This window comes from Acanthopagrus latus, chromosome 16 (genome assembly GCF_904848185.1).
Source record: "Acanthopagrus latus isolate v.2019 chromosome 16, fAcaLat1.1, whole genome shotgun sequence".
NCBI classification, from domain to species: domain Eukaryota; kingdom Metazoa; phylum Chordata; class Actinopteri; order Spariformes; family Sparidae; genus Acanthopagrus; species Acanthopagrus latus.
Window position 1 is genome coordinate 8,670,549 of NC_051054.1, and position 26,314 is coordinate 8,696,862.

General features: G+C 38.8%; 1 protein-coding gene across 1 annotated transcript; it reads right to left on the bottom strand.

Annotated features, from left to right (window-relative positions):
* Positions 1-866: 866 nt before the first annotated feature.
* si:ch211-266g18.10 (titin) lies at positions 867-25,844 on the bottom strand. The gene is made up of 47 exons (XM_037072246.1): positions 25,400-25,844; positions 23,336-23,512; positions 23,119-23,202; positions 22,921-23,025; positions 22,681-22,836; positions 22,352-22,495; positions 22,099-22,242; positions 21,706-21,849; positions 21,206-21,325; positions 20,961-21,080; positions 20,807-20,851; positions 20,667-20,714; positions 20,533-20,559; positions 18,755-18,892; positions 18,143-18,663; positions 17,161-17,935; positions 15,006-15,065; positions 14,511-14,839; positions 12,114-12,554; positions 11,694-11,927; positions 10,610-10,922; positions 10,410-10,502; positions 10,204-10,254; positions 9,738-9,833; positions 9,523-9,573; positions 9,373-9,426; positions 9,200-9,238; positions 9,032-9,082; positions 8,868-8,936; positions 8,725-8,772; positions 8,603-8,644; positions 8,452-8,520; positions 8,312-8,359; positions 8,064-8,111; positions 7,941-7,979; positions 7,601-7,639; positions 7,351-7,383; positions 7,211-7,258; positions 7,067-7,117; positions 5,581-5,628; positions 5,329-5,370; positions 4,493-4,534; positions 4,340-4,384; positions 3,757-3,798; positions 3,608-3,643; positions 3,483-3,515; positions 867-3,365 (listed from the first exon to the last, which is right to left on the bottom strand). The coding sequence occupies exons 1-47, from the start codon at positions 25,407-25,409 to the stop codon at positions 3,280-3,282; spliced, it is 5,478 nt and encodes a 1,825-aa protein (XP_036928141.1). The 5' UTR covers positions 25,410-25,844; the 3' UTR covers positions 867-3,279.
* Between the last annotated feature and the right edge of the window lie 470 nt (positions 25,845-26,314).

The following is a 26,314-nucleotide window of genomic DNA, read 5'->3' on the forward strand; positions in this document are numbered from 1 at the left end:
ATGCCTCCTTGTCCTCCCTTGTGAGCTGTGTCGAGCCTACTGAACACTGTGACTACAAGTGGCTATTCTTCTCATCCCAACACACAGGCTGCCAAGTTCTCTGGCCATCTCTGAATAGCGTGCAACACAAAGAAGCCATGGTAACTGGAGTGGAACTCATTTGGCCGTTGCCCTGCTGAATTAATTTAAATTAAAATCTTATCTTTATGCTCTAGTTATAGGATTGCCCCCCCCCCAAAAAAAATCTCTCAACTCTCACAAAAATCCAGGCCAAACCATTTGCCAAGTATTCGAGGTGACAACAGTTGAAAGAAAAGTTCAGGCAAGTTCGTGTCACAGCGTTCACGGCAGCACAGGCATGCTGAAAGGGTTATCGCGTCCCACGGTGGTGAGGCAGTGAGAGATAATGGTTCGGTGTAACTTCTTCTCTCCTCAGCCAGCTTCCCGGGAGAGCAGTGGGAGTTTCCTCTTTGTGTGGAATCTGTGTCAGTGGTGTTAACTGGCCTGTAGTAACCCGTCTCTGGCCTCATTAGGGATCATCAGTGGGAAGCGAGCTGACCATCTACTGTACATTCTTAACCATCTACCATTCAGACACACACCCAACTGTAGCTGCCATTCCAAAGCGACTTACAGTAATTCACACATACTTCAACATGCAGACCAGAGGAATCGAACCAGTGACCTTCCTTTGGCTCAACCCCTGAGCCACAGCCACCTGTTATTGAAAATGTAAAACTGTGAACCTTTTTGTTTTGTTCATTGCAAATATCACGTAGCCAGACCTAACTCCATCAATCACTGCATATTCCCATGACGTGGGCAAATAGCCAACTTTTAGAGAAAAACGAGACTTACAAAACACATTCGCATTGCTCTGTTTTAATTTCAGATTTGCTACTATTCACAAGCATAAGGAAGATGTAGCTAATAAATGATACATGATGTGAATCTACCTGCAGGTAAAGAGCAGTGTCAGTGGCAGGGACTGGATTAAACATTCCTTTTTCTCAATTTATTTAACTATTTACAATGAAATTGTTGTAACCATGAATTACATCTCATGTTAGCAACACAACTGACTGACGGATTGGTGTCAAAAAAGTTCAAGTATTTAGTGCTGCCATTTTGAACGTTGGGGTAAATATCACAGAAACACTTGAGAGCATAAAACAAAAACACGCATCATGCACATTTCATTCAACGGCTATCTGACAAACATACGATGTATGGATCACCCAAATATTTAAAAATGTATGTATTGCACATGTTTACCAGGTTAAAGTGAGGCTTAAATATAGTTCAGTAAACTCATTGAAACAAATATGTATCTTTTGTTGCCATGAATTAAATATTTGCGGCAACATCTCTTCTTTCAGTCTCTTTTCATCTCTTCTTTCACATTGTTGCTTTGGGATAAGTGATGGTGGAACATCACCCCAAAGCAGATTGTATGCACCATATATGTACTCATGAATACTCTGATTCTTTTATTTAAATGATAAGTGGATTTAATTTGGGATTACTGTCACAAGCTGTAATAATAACTGCCTTCTATGCAGCATATGGAGCAAAACGTAAAGAACTACATGTAAACAGCAGCTGGTGCAAGCTGAGAAATAATGCACCAGTGTACATCTGAGATCATCTGCTCGAGCATGTGGCGCCCTCTGCAACAACCCAGAGGGCGATCACACGATGTGCAGACACACAGTTCCATCTCCAACATCACCACGTTAACCACAGCGTTCAGGTTGACAAAATAAACCTGTGAAGGAGCTGATTCTTCCAGCTCTCTTTGTTCTTCAGAGATTTCAAATACCTGACTAGGATATTATGAGCAGTTTCAGTATTCACAATCAATCTGAAGTCGTCCAAAGTGTACATCACAAGCACAGGACTTCCGTAAACTGTCATATGAAACCTGTCACCTTTGTTTCAGCACAGTAATCGGATGTAATACAATTATATGCTTGTGTTATATATGTTAAAAACATTACAACTGATGACACAATCAAAGACTTTGAAACATTTTCTGACCCTTTCCGGTTGATAAGAACCCGCTGAAAAGGTTGTAAAAAATAAATTGTGTTTCTACAGACAAACAGCCACTAACCAAACGTTAGTGACCGCATTTTTGGTCTATCAAGGAATTGCCGTTAGTCACAGCAGTCATCCCTTCTGACTGACAAAAAATTAATCACATGTGCCCTACTGTACTTTTAATGCTGCAGCTTGTAAAACAATTTTCAATAACTGTGCAAGAAAAGACTTTTACTCGCCACCTCATTGACTCGGACAAACTCGTCGTCCAGTAATACAAACTCGGGGCCTCATTCTGACAGTGCGGACGATGCAAAGCTTGTTTTTAGCACCAGTGTCTGAAACGAGGAGCTGGCACACGTGGCATCTACATGGTACAGTCTAATAAGACTTTAAAGGTAGCGTTTCAGGTAGTGTTGGGAGCTCTCATATACAGTGCATTGTCATTCCTTTTGACATGTAAGTAGACAAAAAAAAACTTTCCTTGCTTTCATTAATGCTTTGATTCCTTGTTTGTACCCATTAGGGGATAAAATAGTGGAATATGTGTGAAAAGTTAAAAGTTTCCTTGAAAATGTATCAAGACTTATGCACAGACTATAAATGCCTAATTGTTGATGTAAGGGCTTTAAAAGTAGGATAAGTTGAGCCCTAAAAAACCAAGAAAAAAGTACACAAATCACCGAAGATAAAAATGTATGTACGATTACTATAGAAACAAGTTTTCAAGTTGATGTGACTTTGGAGGAATTGGACACCCGTCTGTCATGAATTGTGGTCATTTTTGTACCCTGTTTACTGCACATTTGAAAGTACTTTACAATATGTTTCTTATTTAAAAAAAAAAAAAATGCACCATCCTGTTTATGTGCAGCTGTGAGGACTTAAATAAATGCTCCACAAAGGTAATGTTCTCTGTTGTTCCGTTTGAATAATCGCTTTCTATCCACATTTCAATAGGAAAAATTCAACACACAAAAAAATAAATACATAAAAAAAATGGAAAGGAATGACACTGGCTGCATGTATTTGGTACGAGAGCTCGACCAGATCTGGAAACAAAAAAATAAAGTCGGTCCGTCACATCAAATCACCCATCATCCTCTGCTTTGCCCAGGTTTTCTCTCCTGAAGGCTAACAGTGAACAGAGGTGCAGGGCGCGCTCGGTGACTTGACCTCGTCGTTATCAGTGGGTTGGCTAAATTGTAAACCTCAGGCTGGATTCAGACTGAAGCTTCAAATCTCCAGCGGGGAGAAGGCGTAGAACGGGAACTGGGCCTCCTCCTCGTCCACAAAGAAACACTGGAAGTAGGGCAGCTCATCTGTGGAGGGAGAATCATATGTTCCTCACTTCTATCTGGCATCCCGGGAGAAGACGGAGTGTGCTTGTTTGCACACTCGTGTGACATTTTGCTTATGAGAAGGGAATTTGGACTCACCCTCCATCTGAAAGCTGTCTGACACGGAAGGCTCTGCTATCAGAAAGAGAACATGATGTTAACCATAAAACAATACAGTGTTCTGTTACCCTGAACTATTGCTTCGATAAGCAATAATTCAGTACCTTTTACTTTTTCCTCTTTGGCAACTTTCTTCTTGTCTAGAACACAAAACAAGAATTTTCATGCATAAATAAAAGTATAGTTAGTAGCAGGAGTAATATAGGTTTTCCAGACACTTAGAAATGTAGTTGCTTAAAAAAAACAACTGTACCTTTCTTTGCAGGCTCCTGTATCTCTTTAAGAACTCTGTCCACTGTTACAAAAGATTAATAATGATATAATGATTAACTCCATGCAGTCAAATATGCAGCTGCTGGTGCAATTTATATACATATGTATATAATTCACATAGACAGGTCCCTGTTTCATCTACATTAAAGGAAAATGTCACCCAAACATGAAAATCCAGTCATTATCTTCTCACCCTCATGCTGATGGAAAGTCAGGTAAAGTTTTTAATCGTCCACAAAAAAAACATGAAGTAAATGGGGACTTCTACTCACATGAAATGGTTCCATACAGCTAGAGATCTGAAACTGATTTAAGAAGACGTTATTCATACCCTGTCCGAAGTGGGCGCACAAGTTTGACCACGCGTCAAATCCGACTTGGATTACGCTGTGTGAACTGTTTATTTCTACACTTTAAAACAAGTAACCATCTACATCAGTTGTTTTGGCAAATGCTGCAATGTTGATGCTGTGACACTTCACTTGACTTTCCATCCACATGCTCGACAAGATGACTCGATTTTTTCATTTTGGGGCGAACTTGTCCTTCAACTTTCAACCTACCTTTTGCCTTCTCCTCTTTGGCTGCCTTCTTCTCCACTGGTTTTTCTACAATAAACAAACGCATAAAGTTTCAGTAATAATTAGGTCTGTATTGTACAGTGGTAGTTGGGCTGTAAACCGTTTGTCTGGTCAGTGTCTAAACAGTGAAGGTACCTTTCTTCACAGGCTCTTGTTTTTCTTTAGGAACTCTGTCTTCTGAAATAAATCAAAATCAAAACACAAACAGTGAAATGATCAAGCAGCTGCTCTGTCCTCTCGCACTTTCAAAATCATTTTTCCATACAATTCATAGTATATTGATGTATTAATGTACTCAATACTGCATTACTGCAATGGGTTTGACCTTTGCTTTGAGACCTCAGGCTCTGTTTCACAAGTACGAAATTGGCAATTACACTATTGCTGACCCCTCAAGGCAGGTAGAAAAAAAGACTTTTCTCTCATGCTTGTGTTAGCTAGCATAGAATATGCATCTTTTACCAAAATAGATTCAGGGTGACATTAATGATGGCTGATTTACTGCAGCGTCTCCTCATAATGATATGTTGTTATGAACAGACATGCCTATGGTCCCAAAGCAAAAAACTGAGAACACCACTGCCAATAGACTTTCTGGGGTTGTTAAAATGTCTAACATGCATGTGCAGTCAGCTGCTGGAAAATATTGTTGAACTCTCGATACACTTATTGTCTATAAGCTTCAGATTTTTAGACAAAAAACAGTCAAAGTTGTTGTTATTTTTGTTTGTAAAGATTTATATATAAAAATATTTTCTTGCTGAATAGAAATACTAAATCTTAATTTCTGTGTTTTCTATGATGATTGTCACTTTCACATTCAGCAGGAAAATATTCTCATCTGTTTCCCCTATAATAAACCAGCGGCAGCATTCACAGACTGCAGTGGCCTTCATGTTGTAATCAGATTACATGTTGCACTCGGCCAGTTACATGAAGTGCCCGCCTCTACTGAAGTGCTACAGTTGTACCTTTCTTCAGACGGACTGGTTTGGGCTTTTCCCTGAGGATGGCTGCACCATCAGGAAGAAAATGCAATCGATAAAACACACAGTTCTTTGATTTCTGGAATGATGTATACTATAATATTTATAAGAAACTATAAAAATCTTATTAAGTTAGCCTCAAATGCATCCCCAAATTGAGATTCTTGGTGCATCACAATCTGATCTAAATAATGCTGATATGTACAATAACTGCATGCATCATTGCAAACACTGTACCTTTCTTCGCTGCAGCAGGTTTGTCCTTTTCTTTTGGAGTCTCCAGCTCTGCAAAGGTAAAACTGAGGTCACAGGAGAACATTTGGGGATGCACACAGGAACTCAACAGCAGAAGCCACAATTATCTAATTGTCCAGAAAGGCATATTGCAGCTGGAGCCACAGCATAACCACAACAAAACTGAGTTTCTGAATCCTTAAAGCAGCGTACACAGCATGGGGAATCAATGACTAGAAAGCTAGTAAGTAATTTGTGTTAGAGAGTGAGAAAACACTATTGATGTGTGCCTTTACCATCAGCAGCTGGTTTGGGCTGAATATTATTAGGCATCTGGTGATTGTAACTAAGAAGCCTTTATATACTTATCATTGCTGTTTTATCTTTCTTTATCATTCTTCGCTATTTCCTCATTATATATATGAGATAATCTGTGAAAATCGCTCAACCGCTTCAAAGCTTATGGCTCTATATAATGAATATTTTCTACATGTTTTTGTAGTTTCCATTTGCCTGGACACAGTTTGTATTAGGTGCAAACCCTCCGCTCTAGAGCTAAGGCCTTGAAGCATCCAGATATGTTCCAGGCATTTCAACATTTACAACGCATCGTAAATGTTCGCTGGATTTGATATATCATTTACTTTGGAATCTAAGCTCTTTATTGTCCATGATTTAGAGGGTAAGAGGTGAGTAATAAAAGCTTGATGATCCATCAACAACCCTATCTAAGGCAGGTGTATGGTATCCTTAACGATCATAGTATGAAGGCAGCTGTTTGTCGATGCAGCTGCTGCAGAAGATTCAACCTCGATTTCTTGTACATTACATCCTCTACTGTGATTTATTGATCTCGCATGCAAAGTGCTTGTTTCCCTCGTGAACCGTCCAATCAGAGCTTTCACACATGACCTACATTCTGTGACTGGATAACTGTAATTACACGGTTATGCAGATGGAGGCACCACTAATGTACCATTCTTCACACGGACTGGTTTGGCCTTTTCTCCCCTCAATAATGCTGAATGATCAGGGAGAAAACACAATCAGTGTTTACTCGTGACAGTGCTTGCCCTTTGATTAGTGCAGTGACACAAAGCATTTTTTGTTGTTGTTATTAAATCAAAACTGGGTTGACTTTGTCCAGATACTTTGAGCTCTGGGCTAAATGTATGAACGTATTGGTTCTCATGAGCTTTGTTGTTATTTAGTGTGAACAAGTTATAGTTCTTTTAGTAATGTTACAGGATTATGATGTAGACTCAGCAGCAGTTTATTCGGTAGAACTAGTCAAAACTAATGCACCTGTATAACTCAAGTTGAACTAACAAATACTGATCTTTATAATCATCATGACAGCTTTATTAATTGCATTAGCTTTAGCTAGGTTCACCTAATAAACTGGCAACTGTGTGTAGATGGTAACAACATTTCCTCTAAGCTACAAGCCCAGAAAATCATCGTCAGGCTGATGATTTTGGCAGGCTACCTTTCTTCTTTAGGAGAGAGCTGATCTTTTCCTTCTTCGTCCCAGTCAGAGCTAATTCAAAGGAATGATATTTTTTCAACATTGTCTTTGTTAACTCGAATACGAAATATGAAATACTATGTCTTGTTTTAATCAAATGTTTACCTTTCTTTTCATGAGCTGGCTTAGGCTTCTCCTTTGCGACCTCTGGTGCTGCAGCAAAACACAAGATGAAAATCATTTCAGCTGTTATGTTAAGAAGATTTATCTTTTCGGCAAATAATGATCGATCGTATCAGCAGTACCCTTTTTGGCAAGAATTGGCTTGGCCTCAGCTTCTATAGGGATCAAATACAAAATAAATGCTTAGTTTTTTTTTAATAAATAACAGATTTATGAATTATCCAATGAGAATACTGAACTATTTCTTGGAGAAAAAACATGTCCTAATGTCAATTGTAGCTTGGATGTTACAGCTTTTCAATCTGACAAGTGGATAATGCACGTAATATATTCTATGGAATATTAGGGGCATAAGTTGCACCAGATAAGCACCTTTCTGTGAGATTTTAGCCTTTGCTTTCACAACAGCTTCAACGTAAAAAGAAACAAGGAACAGTGTCAATATAATTGTGTCTCTAGAAAACTATTCGCAGCTTTTAGCCTAAATAAAACATGCCATCTCTACTGTGTGACAAACAGCCATCAAAATGATGCATGTCTAGGTAATTACTACTCATTTTTTCAGTTACACTCATGACGTTGTGAACATGACTATGTTCAGCAGCGTCATTATCTTGTGGCTATAAAGCGTGAACACTGATTAGCTTTTTAATCAGCAGACTCGTGTTAATCGCCTCTAAAGCACGACGGACACACACTCGTGCTTGCATACCTTTCTTCTTCTCAGCGGTTTTTGCTTTGATAACAGGTGCTAGAAAAATACACGGCTCCTGTTAATTCTAATGTGTACAGTTAAGGGAGAAACGACACAGAAACTACAGTCGCAAAGCCGAACCTTTTGTGGGAGTCACTGGCTCGGCCTTCTTCTCCTTGAGAACCTCAGCTTCGAAAGCAAATGATAACAACAACACAAATATCAGCGGAGTCTGACATTTTTACAGCATTTTGTGTCCATGTCACCATACTTTGTTTACAACTAATTATTACTCTGAAATTGAAGCATCCAGGCTACAAATTGTTGAATGCAGTCTATATAAATTAAAAATGAAATAACAGTGAAAGAATTTTAATTCCTGTAATTACCTTTTTCAGCTGGTGCTGGTTTGACTTTCTCTTTTGGAGTTACAGGCACTAATGAGGAGAAAATATTACAGTGAAATGGCTAAACCTGCTAAAGTGGTGAGCAAACACACAATGTAAAAGTGTGAGGAAAACAAACAGACCTTTCTTCAGTGGCACAACCTTCACCTTCTCCTTTGTCAGCGAGACATTTTTGTGTGGTGCCTCTGCCACTTTAAGAAAATCGAATGAGAATGAAAATCAGTGAGTTCATTATTAAAACATTAACATAAATGTTAATTAGTGTCTTCATACCTTTAACGACAGGGGCAGCTTTTTTCTTGAGTGGAGCGAGTTCTGTGGAAAGAGATTTTAGATTCATCATCACGGAAGATAAGATGACACACTGGAACGAATATAAGGTAAGCTCTCACTACCTCTCTGTGCTAGAACTGCTTTGACTTTCTCTTTTGGCGCCTTGACCACTGTAAACAAAAAAAACAACAGTGTATGCTTAGTATCAGTGACTCAAATCACTGAAACATGAACTCAATCACAACTATATACCAAAGAAAATTACCTTTTTTCATTGGCACTATTTTGACTCTCTCTTTTACCAGAGTGGCGTTTCTGGGAGTCTCCTCTTTTTCTGCAGAAATAAAATACACATACATTATGAAATTGGTACTCAAGATCCAGTTAGCTTGTTATTTTCATGTCCATTATAAAATGCAACACTCTGACCTTTTTTCAAGGTGACTGGTTTGGCCTTTTCTTTATCAGCTCTAACAGCTTCTGTGTGTCAAGAGCGCAAATGTTCTTATAGCAGGACAGTTTTATTTACATAATGACATAAATAATGTTTCTCTTTGGTGATAATAACATTATGAGCTAATAATATGCACATGTTACCTTTCTTAGCAGGAGCTGCTTTGGCCTTTTCCTTCATAGCTTTTGTGTCAAGAAACAGGGCAAGAAGTTAGAATAGCTTTGCCTTTTGATTAGATTCTTTTCAGGTCTACTATATACTATAATACACATTTGGTTGTTGATAGTGTTTCCACATCACTAAGTCTTTGCATTACCTGATTTTACAGGTTCAGGTTTGAGTTCCTTCTTGGGCTCCTTGGGAGCTGCCACTGGTGGAATATTATGAAATTATGTCATCTCTAACTGGAACATGTCACGTTTAATTCTTGAAATGATTGATACAATAATAAAAGGCATGTTCATACCTTTCTTTGCAGGTTCTGCTTTGGCTTTCAGCTTAGGAGCTTCAGGAACTTCTGTAATTGGAATATTCAAAAATATAATTCATGAGCTCATCACCTACATGGAAAACTGCATCACTGCAGGCACTATCCAACATGTAACAGTGGCACATTGTTTATGACGTCACACACTGATCCAAGTTCATATGTGGTCACACTGAGTGTGGCCTGTTACATACCTGTCTTTGTAACATTAAGATGTTCCTTTTTCAGGACAGGAGCTATCTGCTTTCTTACAGCTTTGACCACCTTCATGGTCATCTTGGGTTCATCAGCTGAAATGAACAGCAGATAGATTACGTTACAATTTCAGTGTCATGAATACATTTGATCAGCATCATACTGTATTGCTGATGAAATCTGACTAATGTCCATTCTATTTCTAAGCCTTAGCTGTTGTAAAGGCACATGTTCATTATGTGACACTTAATATGTAGTTTCTTATGAGTACTACAAAAGAAGAATCCTCGTCAGCAAAGGAAGTGTATGCGAAATATCTAGCTTGAATATGTTCAAATGAAGTTTAATTCTATAAAGGGCTGATAAAAGATTCATAAGATAGGATTTATGTAACATCTAAACAGCTAAAAGATGTCAACCTACTTTTTCTTGAATTGACATAAAAGAATAAAAGCATGCTCATACCTTTCTTTTTAGGTTCTGCTTTGGCTTTTGCCTTAGGGACCTCAGGAACCTCTGTTATTGGGGACAATTCATAAATATAATGTGTTAGCTTATCTTAGCTTCATATTGACCCATGCTTTAAATGTAATGTAAATATGTTACTACTTGAAAGGTAGTTTTGAATACTGTTTGATTCCTCTTGACCCATAGTGTGGCCTGTTACATACCTGTTTTTGTAACATTGACAAGTTCCTTTTTCAGAACAGGAATTACGGGTATCTGCTTTTTGACAGCCTTCACAGCCTTTTTGGGTTCATCAGCTAAAATGCAGAAGAATATAATCTATAATCTTGCAGCTTTGGTTCGAATAGTCAAATGTTCCTTTTTTGTGTATTTGCTAAACATTGTATTGCTGGCCTATGTATACCTGTCTTATCCTCTTTCCTCTTGACAGGTTCTTTGTCTGTAGCAGCCTTCTTAATTTCTTTCTCTTCTTTAGAAGGCTTTGTTGGCTCTGTCTTTGGTTCCTTCTCTTCTTTGAGGGGTTTCTTGACTTCTTTATCTTCTTTAGATAGTTTCTTGACTTTTTTCTCTTCTTTGGGTTGTGTCTTTACCTTTTTCTCATCTTTGAGAGGTTTCTTGACTTCTTTCTCTTCTTTGATAGGTTTCTTGACTTCTTTTTCTTCTTTGGGTGGTGTCTTTACCTCTTTCTCTTCTTTGATGGGTTTCTTGACATCTTTCTTTTCTTTGGGTGGTGTCTTTACCTCTTTCTCTTCTTTGATGGGTTTCTTGACATCTTTCTTTTCTTTGGGTGGTGTCTTTACCTCTTTGTCTTCTTTGATGGGTTTCTTGACATCTTTCTCTTCTTTGAGGGCTTTCTTGATTTCTTTCTCTTCTTTGGGTGGTGTCTTTACCTCTTTCTCTTCTTTGGATGGTTTCTTGATGTCTTTCTCTTCTTTGATTGGTTTCTTGATTTCCTTCTCTTCTTTGAGAGTTTTCTTGACTTCTCCCTCTTCTTTGGGTGGTGTCTTTACCTCTTTCTCTTCTTTGAGAGGTTTCTTGACATCTCTCTCTTCTTTGATGGGTTTCTTGATTTCTTTCTCTTCTTTTAGAGGTTTCTTGATTTCTTTCTCTTCTTTGGGTGGTGTCTTTACCTCTTTCTCTTCTTTGAGAGGTTTCTTGATTTCTTTCACTTCTTTGGGTGGTGTCTTTACCTCTTTCTCTTCTTTTAGAGGTTTCTTGATTTCTTTCTCTTCTTTGGGTGGTGTCTTTACCTCTTTCTCTTTGAGAGGTTTCTTGACATCTTTCTCTTCTTTGATGGGTTTCTTGATTTCTTTCTCTTCTTTGAGAGGTTTCTTGATTTCTTTCTCTTCTTTGGGTGGTGTCTTTACCTCTTTCTCTTCTTTGAGAGGTTTCTTGACATCTCTCTCTTCTTTGATGGGTTTCTTGATTTCTTTCTCTTCTTTTAGAGGTTTCTTGATTTCTTTCTCTTCTTTGGGTGGTGTCTTTACCTCTTTCTCTTCTTTGAGAGGTTTCTTGATTTCTTTCACTTCTTTGGGTGGTGTCTTTGCCTCTTTCTCTTCTTTGAGAGGTTTCTTGATTTCTTTCACTTCTTTGGGTGGTATCTTTACCTCTTTCTCTTCTTTGAGAGGTTTCTTGACATCTTTCTCTTCTTTGATGGGTTTCTTGATTTCTTTCTCTACTTTGAGAGGTTTCTTGATTTCTTTCTCTTCTTTGGGTGGTGTCTTTACCTCTTTCTCTTCTTTGAGAGGTTTCTTGATTTCTTTCTCTTCTTTGGGTGGTGTCTTTGCCTCTTTTTCTTCTTTGAGAGGTTTCTCGACATCTTTCTCTTCTTTGATGGGTTTCTTGATTTCTTTCTCTTCTTTTAGAGGTTTCTTGACTTCTTTCTCTTCTTTGGGTGGTGTCTTTACCTCTTTCTCTTCTGTGAGAGGTTTCTTAACATCTTTCTCTTCTTTCAATGGTTTCTTGATGTCTTTCTCTTTGATGGGTTTCTTGATTTCTTTCTCTTCTTTGGGTGGTGTCTTTACCTCTGTCATTTCTTTTAGAGGTTTCTTGACTTCTTTCACTTCTTTTAGAGGTTTCTTGACTTCTTTCTCTTCTTTGGGTGGTGTCTTGATGTCTTTCACTTCTTTGGATGGTGCCTTTAAGTCTTTCTCTTCTTTGATGGGTTTCTTGATTTCTTTCTCTTCTTTGGTGGGTTTCTTGACTTCTTTCTCTTCTTTGGGTGGTGTCTTGATGTCTTTCACTTCTTTGGATGGTGCCTTTAAGTATTTCTCTTCTTTGATGGGTTTCTTGATTTCTTTCTCTTCTTTGGTGGGTTTCTTGACTTCTTTCTCTTCTTTGGGTGGTGTCTTTACCTCTTTCTCTTCTTTGAGAGGTTTCTTGACTTCTTTCTTTTCTTTGGATGGTGTCTTTACCTCCTTCTCTTCTTTGATGGGTTTCTTGACTTCCTTCTCTTCTTTGGATGGTGCCTCTAATTCTTTCTCTTCTTTGATGGGTTTCTTGACTTCTCTCTCTTCTTTGGATGGTGTCTTCACCTCTTTCTCTGCTTTGAGAGGTTTCTTGATTTCTTTCTCTTCTTTTGGTAGCGTCTTTACCTCTTTCTCTTCTTTTAGGGGTTTCTTGACTTCTTTCTTTTCTTTTAGAGGTTTCATTTCTCCTTCCTTTTCTTTGATGGCTTTTTTGACGTCTTTCTCATCTTTGAGAGGTTTCTTGTCTTCCTTCTCTTCTTTGAGGGCCCTCTTTGCTTCTTTTTCTTCTTTGATGGGTTTCTTGACATCTTTCTCTTCTTTGAGAGGTTTCTTGACCTCCTTCTCTTCTTTGAGGGTCTTCTTTACTTCTTTTTCTTCTTTGATGGGTTTCTTTTCTTCTTTTATGTCTTTGATGGTTTTCTTGACTTCTATCTCTTCTCTGGGTGGTGTCTTTACCTCTTTCTCTGCTTTGAGAGGTTTCTTGACTTCTTTCTTTTCTTTGAGAGGTTTCTTGATGTCTTTCTCTTCTTTGATGGGTTTCTTGACGTCTTTCTCTTCTTTGGATGGTTTCTTGATTTCTTTCTGTTCTTTGAGGGGTTTCTCGGCTTCCCTCTCTTCTTTGGATGGTTTCTTTATTTCTTTTTCTTCTTTGAGGGGTTTCTTGACTTCTTTCACTTTTTTGGATGGTTTTTTGATTTCTTTCTGTTCTTTGATGGGCTTCTTGACATCTTTTTCTTCTTTTGGTGCTTTCTTGACCTCTTTTTCTTCTTTTGGAGGTTTCTTGATTTCTTTTTCTTCTTTTGGAGGTTTCTTTACTTCTTTTTCTTCTTTGATGGGTTTCTTGACTTCTTTTTCTTCTTTGAGAGGTTTCTTGACTTCTTTCTCTTCTTTGAGGGGTTTCTTGATTTCTTTCTCTTCTTTGATTTGTTTCTTGACCTCTTTCTCTTCTTTAAGAGGTTTCTTGACTTCTTTTTCTTCTTTGAGAGGTTTCTTGACTTCTTTCTCTTCTTTTAGTGGTTTCTTGACTTCTTTCTCTTCTTTTAGTGGTTTCTTGACTTCTCTCTCTTCTTTTAGGGGTTTCTTGATTTCTTTCTCTTCTTTGATGGGTTTCTTGACCTCTTTCTCTTCTTTGAGAGGTTTCTTTACTTCTTTTTCTTCTTTGATGAGTTTCTTGACTTCTTTTTCTTCTTTGAGAGGTTTCTTGACTTCTTTCTCTTCTTTGAGGGGTTTCTTGATTTCTTTCTCTTCTTTGAGAGGTTTCTTTACTTCTTTTTCTTCTTTGATGAGTTTCTTGACTTCTTTTTCTTCTTTGAGAGGTTTCTTGACCTCTTTCTCTTCTTTGAGAGCTTTCTTTACTTCTTTTTCTTCTTTGAGATGTTTCTTGACTTCTCTCTCTTCTTTTAGGGGTTTCTTGATTTCTTTCTCTTCTTTGATGGGTTTCTTGACCTCTTTCTCTTCTTTGAGAGGTTTCTTTACTTCTTTTTCTTCTTTGAGAGGTTTCTTGATTTCTTTCTCTTCTTTGATGGGTTTCTTGACCTCTTTCTCTTCTTTGAGAGGTTTCTTTACTTCTTTTTCTTCTTTGATGGGTTTCTTGACTTCTTTTTCTTCTTTGAGAGGTTTCTTGACTTCTTTCTCTTCTTTGAGGGGTTTCTTGATTTCTTTCTCTTCTTTGATTGGTTTCTTGACCTCTTTCTCTTCTTTGAGAGGTTTCTTTACTTCTTTTTCTTCTTTGATGGGTTTCTTGACTTCTTTTTCTTCTTTGAGAGGTTTCTTGACTTCTTTCTCTTCTTTGAGGGGTTTCTTGATTTCTTTCTCTTCTTTGATTGGTTTCTTGACCTCTTTCTCTTCTTTGAGAGGTTTCTTTACTTCTATCTCTTCTTTGATGGGTTTCTTGACTTCTTTTTCCTCTTTGAGAGGTTTCTTGACTTCTTTCTCTTCTTTTAGGGGTTTCTTGATTTCTTTCTCTTCTTTGATGGGTTTCTTGACCTCTTTCTCTTCTTTGAGAGGTTTCTTTACTTCTTTCTCTTCTTTGGGTGGTTTCTTGAATTTCTTCTCCACAGGTTTGGCCTCCTCCTTTGGCTTTTCTTCTTCTAATTGTATCTCTGTGGTCTCCTCGTGTTTGGCTTCTTTTGTCTCCTTTTTTTCAGTTTCTGCAGCTTTGAGGTCTGTGAACAACCATGTTCATACGTAATGTTATCAGGTGCTCGTGTGGATAAAGTACATTTCTTGTTTTGAGTAAGGTGTATCAAATCAATGCATTTAATGAGAACATTTGGAAAATATCTGGGGAGAAAACAAAGTGAAGAGGGTGCACAATTTCAAGAACATTACCTTTAATAATGGCATCTTTAACTTCTTTTATTGCGTGCCTTTCCTTTGCCTCTTTGAGAACTAAAGTATTTCATGCAGAAATATATGAAAAATATAGAGTACATAAGAGCAATTCTAACCAAAAAAACAGACACGCAATATAGTCATCACGACAAGTAATCATGCTTGCCTAGAAAGCAATGTAAGCATTACACACTAAACACACTATGACTACAAACACACCATAAGCATTCCAAAAATGTCCTCATCCAGAAAGTAGTCGATGTTTTTCTCAGCCCTTTAGCACCATCTAGCTGCCTTATGTTCTAATGGCTCACTAGCAGTGATTGCTCAGCAGGAACACTTTAGCCGCCAATTTAATTAGCACTTTAGGAAATAGATTTGTCTTCACTGAGTCATCAAGATAGAAAAAAAAAAGCACAGCTAACGGAGCTGGAATTAACAAGTGATGTATTAGTCCTAATATCCCATTTCAGTGCAGCTATTCACACCCAAGTCAGGATGAGTTTCTGATCTAAATAAAACTTGACTTGACACTCTCATGTCCATGTCATGTTCATATGTTTTTGAAAATATGTCTCTATAATTGTTTCTTATAGAAATAGATCAAGGTTTTGCAAAATGTGCTCATCTTTCTTGTGGTCACATGAGTTTAGTTCTTGTGTGTCCAGTAAAGAACTGGTCAGGCACACAAATGCATCTTTATAGGATAAAATAGAAGCCATTCATGGAGAAAATCGATGGTAAAGCTGACACTGTTTTCCTCAAGGAAGAGGACAAGCCTATATATTATGATCCCAGACTGATCAATGCAGGTACGCAAATAACTGTGCCCAAGATTTCCTTGGAGCCCCAAAAACTGAGGTGACGACATGTCAGAGTGAGTTTGCTAGTTCAGCTTAGGCAGAAATTTTGCACTCCTCTTGAGGTTTTACAAATTGTTTTGTGAGGTGATGAATAGAATGTAGATGTGGTGGAAATAACTGGAAGAACGAGTGTTTCCTGTCCTGAGTTTTGAGGATATGCTTGTCATACAAACACACCATAGGCGCACTGCACACACAGTTGATGCATATTATGCTAGCGAACATAGTCAGAAGATAGGCCGTTTAAGGCAAAAATACAAATGCTCAAATAACACATGTCATGAATTCATTTGTGTTCAATCTGAACAGTAGAACAACACATATAATTGTGCCCAAAATGGGTTTAGCCTGGCTTATCTGACAAGTGCAAGCAGCTGGAGACAGTTAGCTTAGCACAGGGATTTACAAAGAGGGCCTATATTATATCATAAAGTTAAAGTGTATATTTAAAGTGTTGCTTGCATAACATCATAATTATCTGCATTACTTCTGTTTTGCAGCTCCTCTTTGCATGACGTTTTGGTGGGTGTAAACAGGAAGTACAATGCTCCAGGGAGAAGGTGAGTTAGCTGTGAGCCCTGGTATTTCTTTCTTTCTTTCTTTCTTTCTTTCTTTCTTTCTTTCTTTCTTTCTTTCTTTCTTTCTTTCTTTTACCTGTATTTGTATTTGTCTACAATTTGGCAAATTGGAACTAATTAAAGTAGGTCATTAGCAGTTCTCATTCACAAGGCAAGTTCTGCAGTTATAAGGATTGTCTTTTTTCTATGAAGTGTGTTTTTGGACATTTCCTGTTGGAAGTAAGAGACAATCATATCTTTGGGAAGTATAAGTCACTTCTGAATATAAATGACACAGAGATTTCTGATATCAAACTTCACCTCTGATTCTGGGTAAAACAGTAAACAAGAGCCTTTCCTAATCTCATTAATCTGTAATGAAACACCTTTTGTGATGAAATTCATTCTCTAGGTTTTAAAAGCTTGGTGCTCTGCTTGATGATCAACACTCACGGAACGAAAGAAGCACTGAAATAAAATACTATACAAAAACATATACATACATGAGTCGTTTAAGTGTCTGTTAAGCCCTTAAAACAAGTCATGTCACAAAGCATTCAGTGCATCATTTGAAAACGTGTTAAGGAAATGTAAAGACGATAAGTACTCATACCATTACTCCAAATTACATTCATCATGATGAACACACTCAGCATTCAAAAACATTTTCGTGACCTGATAATGAAGAAAAAGCACGAAACATACATGATGGTAATGGTAAAAGTGTTGTACCTTTCTCAGGCTTGTGATCAGCTCTTGATCCAAGTCTTCTGAGCCTCTCATAGGGAATATGAACCTTCCTCTTTCGTTTGAGTTCAGGTTTCCCGCTTTCGCTGTTGTTGTTGTTTTCATCATGGTCGTCGATGATGTCGGAGTATTCGTCTTTGTCGAGAGCAGCTGTCTCTTCTTCCTCATCATTGGATTCAGGTGCTGCACTAGCATTGTCGGGTTTCTCAGCTGACAGGATTTTGAGGTCGAGTTGTTGGGGAGATGGCTCTTTTTCTTCCTCTTCATCATCCACCCCCACATGAATCTCCATTTCTTCCTGCTCTTCCTCCTCCTCCTTATCAAAAGACTCACCATCATGAAGGTCTAGCGCTAGATCATCCTGGTCAGTTTTTATGAACTCTTCTTTGACACCAGTGTCGCTTATTTCAGTGTTTTCTTTGTCTTTTCCTTCATGAAGATATTTATCCTCAGTCTCCTCCTCATCAGCCTCTTCATCTGTTTTTGTGTCCTCTTCCTCCTTCTCCTCCTCTTCTATAGCATCTTCAGTATTTGTCCCCTCTTCTTCCTCCTTCTCATCTTCCATTTTGGTCTCCTCAACTTCTTCTATGCTCTCCTCCTCCTCCTCGATGTCTACCAAAACTTCTTCAGTTTTGGCCTCCATCTCCGGCTCTTCCTCCTCCTCATCTTCTACCACATTTTCTCCTGTTTTTGTCTCCAAATCCTCCTCTATGTGTACCAAAACTTCATCTGCTTTGGTCTCATCCTCCTCCTCCTCCTCCTCCTCCTCCTCCTCTTTCTCCTCCTCTTCAACTTCTACCACCTCTTCTGATGTTTTAGGTTCCTCCTCCTCCTCCTCCTCCTCCTCCTCCTCCTCCTCCTCTTTCTCCTCCTCTTCAACTTCTACCACCTCTTCTGATGTTTTAGGTTCCTCCTCCTCCTCCTCCTCCTCCTCCTCCTCCTCCTCCTCCTCCTCCTCACCTTTTACCAAAACTTGTTCAGCTTTGGTCTCCTCCTCCTCCTCCTCATCGTCTTCTAGGGCCTCTTCCACTGTTTTGGTTTCCTCCTCTCCTTGTACAAAAAGTTCTTCAGCTTTGGTCTCCTCCTCCTCCTCCTCTTCTTCCTCATCTTCTATCACCTCTGCTTCTGTTTTTGTCTCCTCCTCCTCCTTCTCTTCTGCTTCTATCTCGACATCTTCATTTTTAATATCTCCCACTTCTTGTTTGTCTTCATCATCTGCTGTTTTTAATTCATCCTCCTCTTCGGTAACAATGCCTCTGTCATATTCTTTCTCCTCCTCCTCCTCCTCCTCCTCCTCCTCTTCCTCGATGTTTGCTGCATCCCCCTCGGCTTTAATCACCTCTTCCTCTTCCTTCTCAGTGTCCCCCTCTACAATGCCTCTGTCATATTCTTTCTCCTCCTCCTCTTCCTCCTCGTCATGATCACGGAGGATCTCCTCATCTTCCGGCGCTCGCTCATGTTCAGTTTCTTCAACGTCGACACGTTTCACTAGTGATGTGATAGCAACAAATTTAGTGCCAGTTATCGATCTTGTATCTGACATAAGAATGTTACTGTCAAAGAAAAACCGTGTGAATACCATCATCTTCCTCTGCCTCTGTCTCATCTGCTTCAGAGGGAACTTCAGCTTCCTCCTCCATCTTTGAGTCTGGGGCTTCACTTAACTCAGCAGCAGCAGCAGCAGCTTCTTCTTTGGCAGCCTGCATGATCTCTGTAACTGTATCATCCACCCATGCGACCTGTTTAATCCGACCTTCACCTTCAAGCATTTTTATACATAAATGCAGCTCCGAAAGACTTGATTTAAGTTACAGAAAGAATTTGATGGGGTGAAATGTGAACAACAACAATGACGGTTCGTAGCATTACGTAGTACACAGCACATGCAGAAGTTAATAACTTTCAACATATGCTTGGATATGCAAAGTCCCCTCCAGTTAGTCAGAACTCAAGAAGCATTTTGGATGAGAGGAGACACATGACCAAGAAACTGAAACATGTCCAGTTCCCAGCAATACAGATCTTGAAATATGCTCATATCTTTACAATATCCTTGTTGTCAGTAAATCTTGAAATGACCAAAACCAAGTAGACTCAGTGAATTCTACTGCGGTAAGTCATAAAAACGTGTCACAAATGTATGGTCTCATTTTAAGTAATTTCCTGAAACAGCCGGGCACTTTACCTGAAAAGAGCAGTGAATAAAGTTTTCTGTTGGGGACTATATTTAGATTAATCAAGTGATAATAATAAGTCATGTACATTTTCAATTGTTGCATTTGATTTTCTAAATACTGTAAAATACTGTTAAATATTATTTTGTCTCATTACGGGGTTGTTTCTGGCCTTAATTTCACTAGGAGTCCCTCGGAGTCCATTTAAAGCTGACTTTTTTTCAGTCCCTAAAAGTTTTTTTTAAGAAGCATGGTTCAAATGTACCAAGAGTTCACCACTTCCACAGAGGAAATATATTTCTGGTAAGTCAAAATGTCAGCCAAGAATTGCCAGTGTCACAGATGATAAGTGGGTAAAAAAGACAGTCGCGACAATGTTGAAAACTGTCAGAGAAAATATATCAGGGTCCTGGATCAGGATCTTAGAATTAGTTGGGGTGATATAGCTATCAGTGTGAATATCCCTCATCTATGGTGCAAAAAGAAACAGGATATATCAGGTTTTGGCTACAAAGACCAAACCTATTAGTTGGATCCATTCATAGTTGGTTTTAGTCTTTTCATGGGAATTGATGACAAACAGAAAAATCACTTAATTTAGTGAATAATATTCTGAAGGTTGTATACTTGTACTTATCATTTTTGATTATTCCATGCAAAGACAAAATGAAATATACCACATGATAACACACGTCATCCAGTACAAACAGTCCAGAAATAAACAGCATACAGGATATCACAGAGGTTTAAATTATCGTTTGCAGACACGTATTAAAGATGATTTTGCATGCTCAGTATGACAAAGCTTTTTAACATATGACACAAAATTCAATGAGTGGAACAAAAAGATTTGAATGCAGAGTTCAGTGACATGTTACATCCAACAAACAGTCAGTGTGACGGATAAAGGAAGAGATACAGTCTCCATGTCATAGATGTTTATTGAAAGCATACAGTGGTTATGATGAATATTTGTTCATGCCATAATCAATCGTTTCAAAGGCGGCGCTTGTTCAAACAACACGTACAGTTGCATCATACTTTAGAAGATGTCAGACTCGAGACCGGTTCACACAAAGACAAACAAAATCAATGCAAACATGCATGAAAGGCCACTATTTGCTGGCGAGACACATTAAACCAACCTGTCCAAAACAAATATCAAAGTGTGGCGTTTTCTTACCTTTTTCGAGAGGTGGCAGGAATTCACCTACATTAGAAAGAATGAATGACTATTAGCTTCACTTTTTTTTTTAACCATCATTATAATTACTTTGTTACCTTGTTACAACAAGGAAAAATATTGCCATTACTTACCTTTCCTCTGTACCAATTTTATATCAGGCACAGGAGCAACGGTTTCATCTAGTCAAACAGCAGAAAAGCACATGTTGTAGTTTGCAGAAAAAGGCTAAAAAGATGCTTTAAGGTGTATTAAAACTAATAAAAAGTACAACCTTTTTCAGTCACTATGTTTACAACCGGTGTGGCAACAGGTTCACCTAAAACATGAGGAGAAAATATGGCATCAGGATGTCAATGAATGATTTTTTTTTTTTTTTTATCTGGATCAGAAGTATTGAAGCATTTAAGTTGAAAAAACATTCACACCTTGATCACCAACAAACATGCTTGCCATGTAAGCTATAAACAAATCCTTCTTGTCTGACATTTCCAGAACAGCATCTTGAACAACTTTCATGGGGTCAATGGACACTTCAGGCATGATCCCTGAAACATCAGCACACCATAAACTTAGTCAGAGCTGCTGTTCATAATGCTCACATACACAACTCAAAACTTCTTATGTATGTGGCTGATACGTAAATTAAATGTTGCCATGTGGTAAAACAGACCTTGTTCGCCGATCAGCATTGAGGAGACGTAGCCAACAAGCATGTTGATCTGTTCTTTGGTGATTTCTGCTGTCCTCTGTAGGGCTGACATGGGGCTGAATCCCAAAGCATTCTGGATACCTGATCAACAGAAAGTCACAAGTACTGTATTCAGAAACTTGCTGAAGTTAAGTAAATGGGCAGATTTGACTGAAAGTGGATGAAAATACCTATAGTACTAATACTTCCCTATCGCAATAAACTTTTATGCTTCTGTCTAATATCACTGAATTAATCTGAATGTTGCATTTTACTGCTGTAGTTTGATTGAGATCGGCTGATTTTAAATACCTCATATACTTCTGAGTAGTTTAATCTACAGCAAGGCTTCATATTCTTTAAGATTATCAGTACCTCAAATATACTTAAGTAGCCTAATATACTTTGTTACATCCCCAGGTATTGTAGAGAAACATGTACATAGATTAGGTCAAAGTTAATAAGCACAACAGATACTGTACCTTGTACCGCGTCCAGTATAACATCCATGACTGCACAGAGAACATCTTGGATGTATCCGGCTATTCCACTCACAAAGTCGTTAGTAACACTGAAGACATTTCTGCCAATAACCACAGGGTCAATGAAGCTAACGTCAGTGGTCCCTGAGAAGAACAACACACATCCAGGCCCCAAACTCTGGTTAGTCACTTCATTCAACATATTATTCTGTCATTTAGATGAAAACACAGTTAATGACCAAGCAACGATCAATTTACTCTTTAAACACAAACGTATATAGCTATAACAAATACAAACATTATTGAATTATATTGTTGGTTTAGTCATGAGTTAAAGATTCAACAATAGACATGATTATATTCAATGTAAAGGTTAGAATATGCAGCAGGTACCTTTTGTTATGTCCAGTATTTTGTCTAAGATGGCACACAGCACGTCCTGGATGTAGCCCACGATTCCACTCACAGTGTCATTAGTCACACTGAAGGCCCCTCTGCCAGCCACCACAGGGTCCATGAAGCTGATGTCAGTGGTTCCTGAGGGGAAAATGAACAGAAAACAAATAAGCACAAAGAGCAAACATGTGAAACTGTTACCGTGTGCTGCGTTAATTGCTATTTTTAAGATGTTAGGAGGGTTAAATACCTTTCACTACATTCAGGATAGTGTCCAGAATGGCACAGAGCACACCCTGGATGTAGCCCACCACTCCACACATGAAGTCATTAATAACACCGAAGACGCCTCTGCCTACGTGCACAGGGTCTATGTAGCTAATGTCAGTTTTTCCTGAGAAAACAAGCACATTGGTAAGGGGAAAAATTAATGTATTAATATCAAACTCAGATTTTACATGAATTAATCAAACAATTAGTTGTTTTTCCACGTGTAATTAGAATATTCATCATGTTATTTGCTTGTGAATTGAAAGAATTCATTAGTTAGAAATAAGCATTCAAATATAGAAGACCTACCTTTATTGATATCTAATATAGTATCCAATACAGTATCCACTATAGCACACAATGTGTCCCTGAAAGAGCCCACGACTCCACACATGAAGTCATTCGTTGAGTGGAAAGCCTGTCTACCGACGACCACGGGGTCAACATAGTCGAGGTAGAAGTTCCCTGTGGGAACACCAGGGTCGTGTTTACATCACACGTCAGCCAAACAATGTTAAAAGCTTTTCTTTTTCCTGGTTCTTTTCATACCTTCCTCATCAGAAAAATAGCGAACAACTCCATCTTTTGCATGTGATATTTCCTCAGCGGCGTAAGTGGCAACAGACATGGGGTCACTTAGATCAGGTGCACATTCTAGAAGACCAGAAATAAGAGTTAGATGTTATAAAGATTGATTCAACACTACTGAAAACATGCATTAATGTATCTTCTGTATCTTTTATGCACCTTGAAACTTGTTGAGCAGACTGGAAACTTCATCATAGGCATCGTTTACTGCTCCAACAGGGTCTGTGACGATTTGCTGAATGTCTGAGAGTAATAAAAGACACATTGGTAATTTTATATGCCTGATGATCAAAGTTATAAAGAAGAGGTGCATTTTCAGGTGTGTGTGTGTGTGTGTGTGTGTGTGTGTGTGTGTGTGTGTGTGTGTGTGACCTACCAGGGACTGCTTTGTACTCCACAAAGTCAAACATCACCACTCCCACCGTCACCCAGGACAGGAGGGCAACCAGAGCTATCAGCAGCTCCGCCGACATCTTCAGCTTCCCGAGGAGCCCCAGGCCTTTGGACCTGAGGGAGCTCGCCTGTGGTGCCGCCACTCCATTGGACCGAGTGGCTAAAGATGGACGAGTAAAGATATCAAAGACACTCCGAAAAGTCAAGAATGGTCTTACTTTTTCGTCTGCTTGATGTTTAGTTTGAACTTTTAGAGTAAGTTATATTATGACTCCTTCTAGATTCATTCTACAACACTCTAAAGGTGCAGATCAAAATATATGTCAGGTTACAGTGGTGTGAAACAAATTACATAGTTTTTCTGCCAGAGGGCGCCGACGTGTTCATATCAGCTCATGTCTTTATCACAATTTGAATGATCATATTAAAGGTATGCTCACAAAAAAAATGTTAAGTAATCACCATTACCAATACCATTGGCTGCTCAAACGAAATCACATCTGATTAATATTTGGACAAAAATAAAGATTTTGAACAATGCTTTTAAGCTTAACACTCTGTTTTGTCCCCTTGCATGCAGATGGAAGGATAAACATGTCTGCAAGTGATTACACACATATTCACACATCGTTATATCAATAAAGGTGTGGGAGAAGAAGTAGACTGACAGGAGGTAAACACTGGTGTAGTTAGACCTCAAAGATCTACTGTTTAATGTAAACAGAAACTTTGTTTACAAGAAAACTCCATAGAGCATATTTAAATTGACAATGTGGTTTAGTCAGTGTTCAATAACGACATGAAACCATCTAAAAAAATGTATCAGCTGGAGTTCTGAAACAAGGCTGTAGCAATGCAGGGGGGACCGAATCTGCTGGGGAGTTTGGGAGTCTCTATAATCTATAAACAAATTGTTCTTCATTCACTAATGCAAAGAATTTGTGCTACGGGAATTTAATTTTCATGTTTGTATCATGTTTATTATAAGCCGATAACCAGCACAGACAAACAACACACAGAGCTTCAGTACACTGGACTTGAGCCAGTAGTAATACTGTAATTATCATAATTTGTTTAGTTTAGTCATTTTAATTATATTTGCTAATGATTATTCAGGCTGGTGCTGTGTATTTGCTTATCATGGCATAGCAATGGATTCAAACATGACACGGTGAAGACAGTGTGTCTGATCTTTGCATTCATCAAATGTCAACCTCTTCCCTTGTGTCACATCAACATGTAAGCTTTAGGATTATATTGACTAGAAGACACTGATTAAGGTGGTATCTTGATCAGCGTAAATGTATCTAAGATTTCAGCTGGAAATATCTGACATTCTCATTCAGGTCATCCAGACATATATGCGCATGATTCCCACCTGTTAAGTACACTGGAAAATCTTGTGATGAAATTTAAAACCTTATCCCCACCGTCATCAACTAATTAAATGAGAGTGCACCAACGCTGCTGCTCTTTCCAAAGTGTTACAGATACCTTCTGATTGTGAATGAACTCTCTGCATGCCCCACTGATGATGCACTTCCTCATATACACAATGCTGGGTTATGATAACTAAAAACTGTCCCCTCAGTCAGCTGGGTTATCCAGGCTGGACATGTGGTGTCAGTGTTTCACCACAAACTTTTACCGAATCTAAAGGAAAACTGCCTGTTGCTGCTGTATTTATTCATTAAGCTCCATAAGGTTCATTCAAGAAAAAGATTTATTCATCAGCTATTACTTGTTTGAGCAGCACACATAAGAAGTAGCCTTATTTTTAGCCGGTAAGGACAGAAAGTTGTTGAAAAACCAGAGGTCAGCCCCAGCAGCAGTCGTGTCCGTCACAGGACAGCGATACTAATACTCCGGCTACATGATATCCTGTATTTATAGCAACCAACTTTCAACACATTTTCCTAAGAGGACACACAGCATCACAACATCGCAGTTTATTTATTACAAAGCATATATGACTTGGGCTTTCTGTGCTTTATCAAGCAGTAAAAGATTAATAATTGTAGGCCCGGTGCAGGTGCAGCAGTCCTACCTTCAGCCATAGTGGTATGAAGACAATTTCAGGTATTATCCTTTGAGTTGGGGGCAAAGCCTCCTCATGCAGAAGTGAATAGAAAAATCACAGCCTTTGTTATGAACCCAATCAGCAAAATTTGTGAGTTAAAAATCCTGGTTATTCAATTATTCCATTTCCTCAGTCTTGCTCCGTTCATCGTGTAATCCACAGGTTGAACTCCTCCAAGGCTTAAAAAAATACAAAATAAAAAAATTAAGAAAATGGAAAAATCGAACAAAGTTTCACAGGCGCTGGGGAATTTGGAGCTGCCAGTGTCGGCAGCATTGCAGAGGGGGATCTAGGGACGGTGGGGCCAAAGCGAAGCCAACGCAGGGGAAGGAAAGAGCCGGGCTAAGCGCAGAGCTGGGTAGGGTGAGGGGGACCGGACAGAATATTCCACCTCAGTGTTATTGGTGCCTCACATGGGTATAGGTCAGAGCAAAGCACTGGGCGGGGGGGCTTTTTGGTAACTCTATCCCCGAGAAGGTCCAGGTTATTCTTAGCTGGAGCTCTGTGCACCAGACGCTCTGGCAGGCCCTTTTTTGGCGGTTGGAGGGGTGTGTGTGTGTGTGTGTGTGTGTGTGTGTGTGTGTGTGTGTGTGTGTGTGTGTAAGATCAGTTGGATGAACTGGGCGCCCTTACTGGTGCTGCCCACTAAACTGGAACGAATCAGGTGCCCAAGAAGTGGAACGGACAATACACAGCTGGAAACACTACGATTAAACATTGTGGGCCTTTTCCTCATCCTGCTGCTACTGCTGCTGCTGCTGCTGGTGCTTATGGCATTCGTTTTGTTCAGGGGGGGTTTGTTGTTTTACCCTTTACACATTTGCTCATATGTGAACACATTTCCAAAATTACACACCGCCTCACCACTGAACCCAAAACGGG

What these genes read in the sequence shown, in the direction of transcription:
- si:ch211-266g18.10 (XM_037072246.1), bottom strand. An exon ending in TATACTGGACGCGGTACAAG is followed by an intron (nt 21,326 to 21,705) that starts GTACAGTATCTG and finishes TCTGTTGATCAG; the next exon opens with GTATCCAGAATGCTTTGGGA. An exon ending in GCCAATTCTTGCCAAAAAGG is followed by an intron (nt 7,259 to 7,350) that starts GTACTGCTGATA and finishes GTTTTGCTGCAG; the next exon opens with CACCAGAGGTCGCAAAGGAG.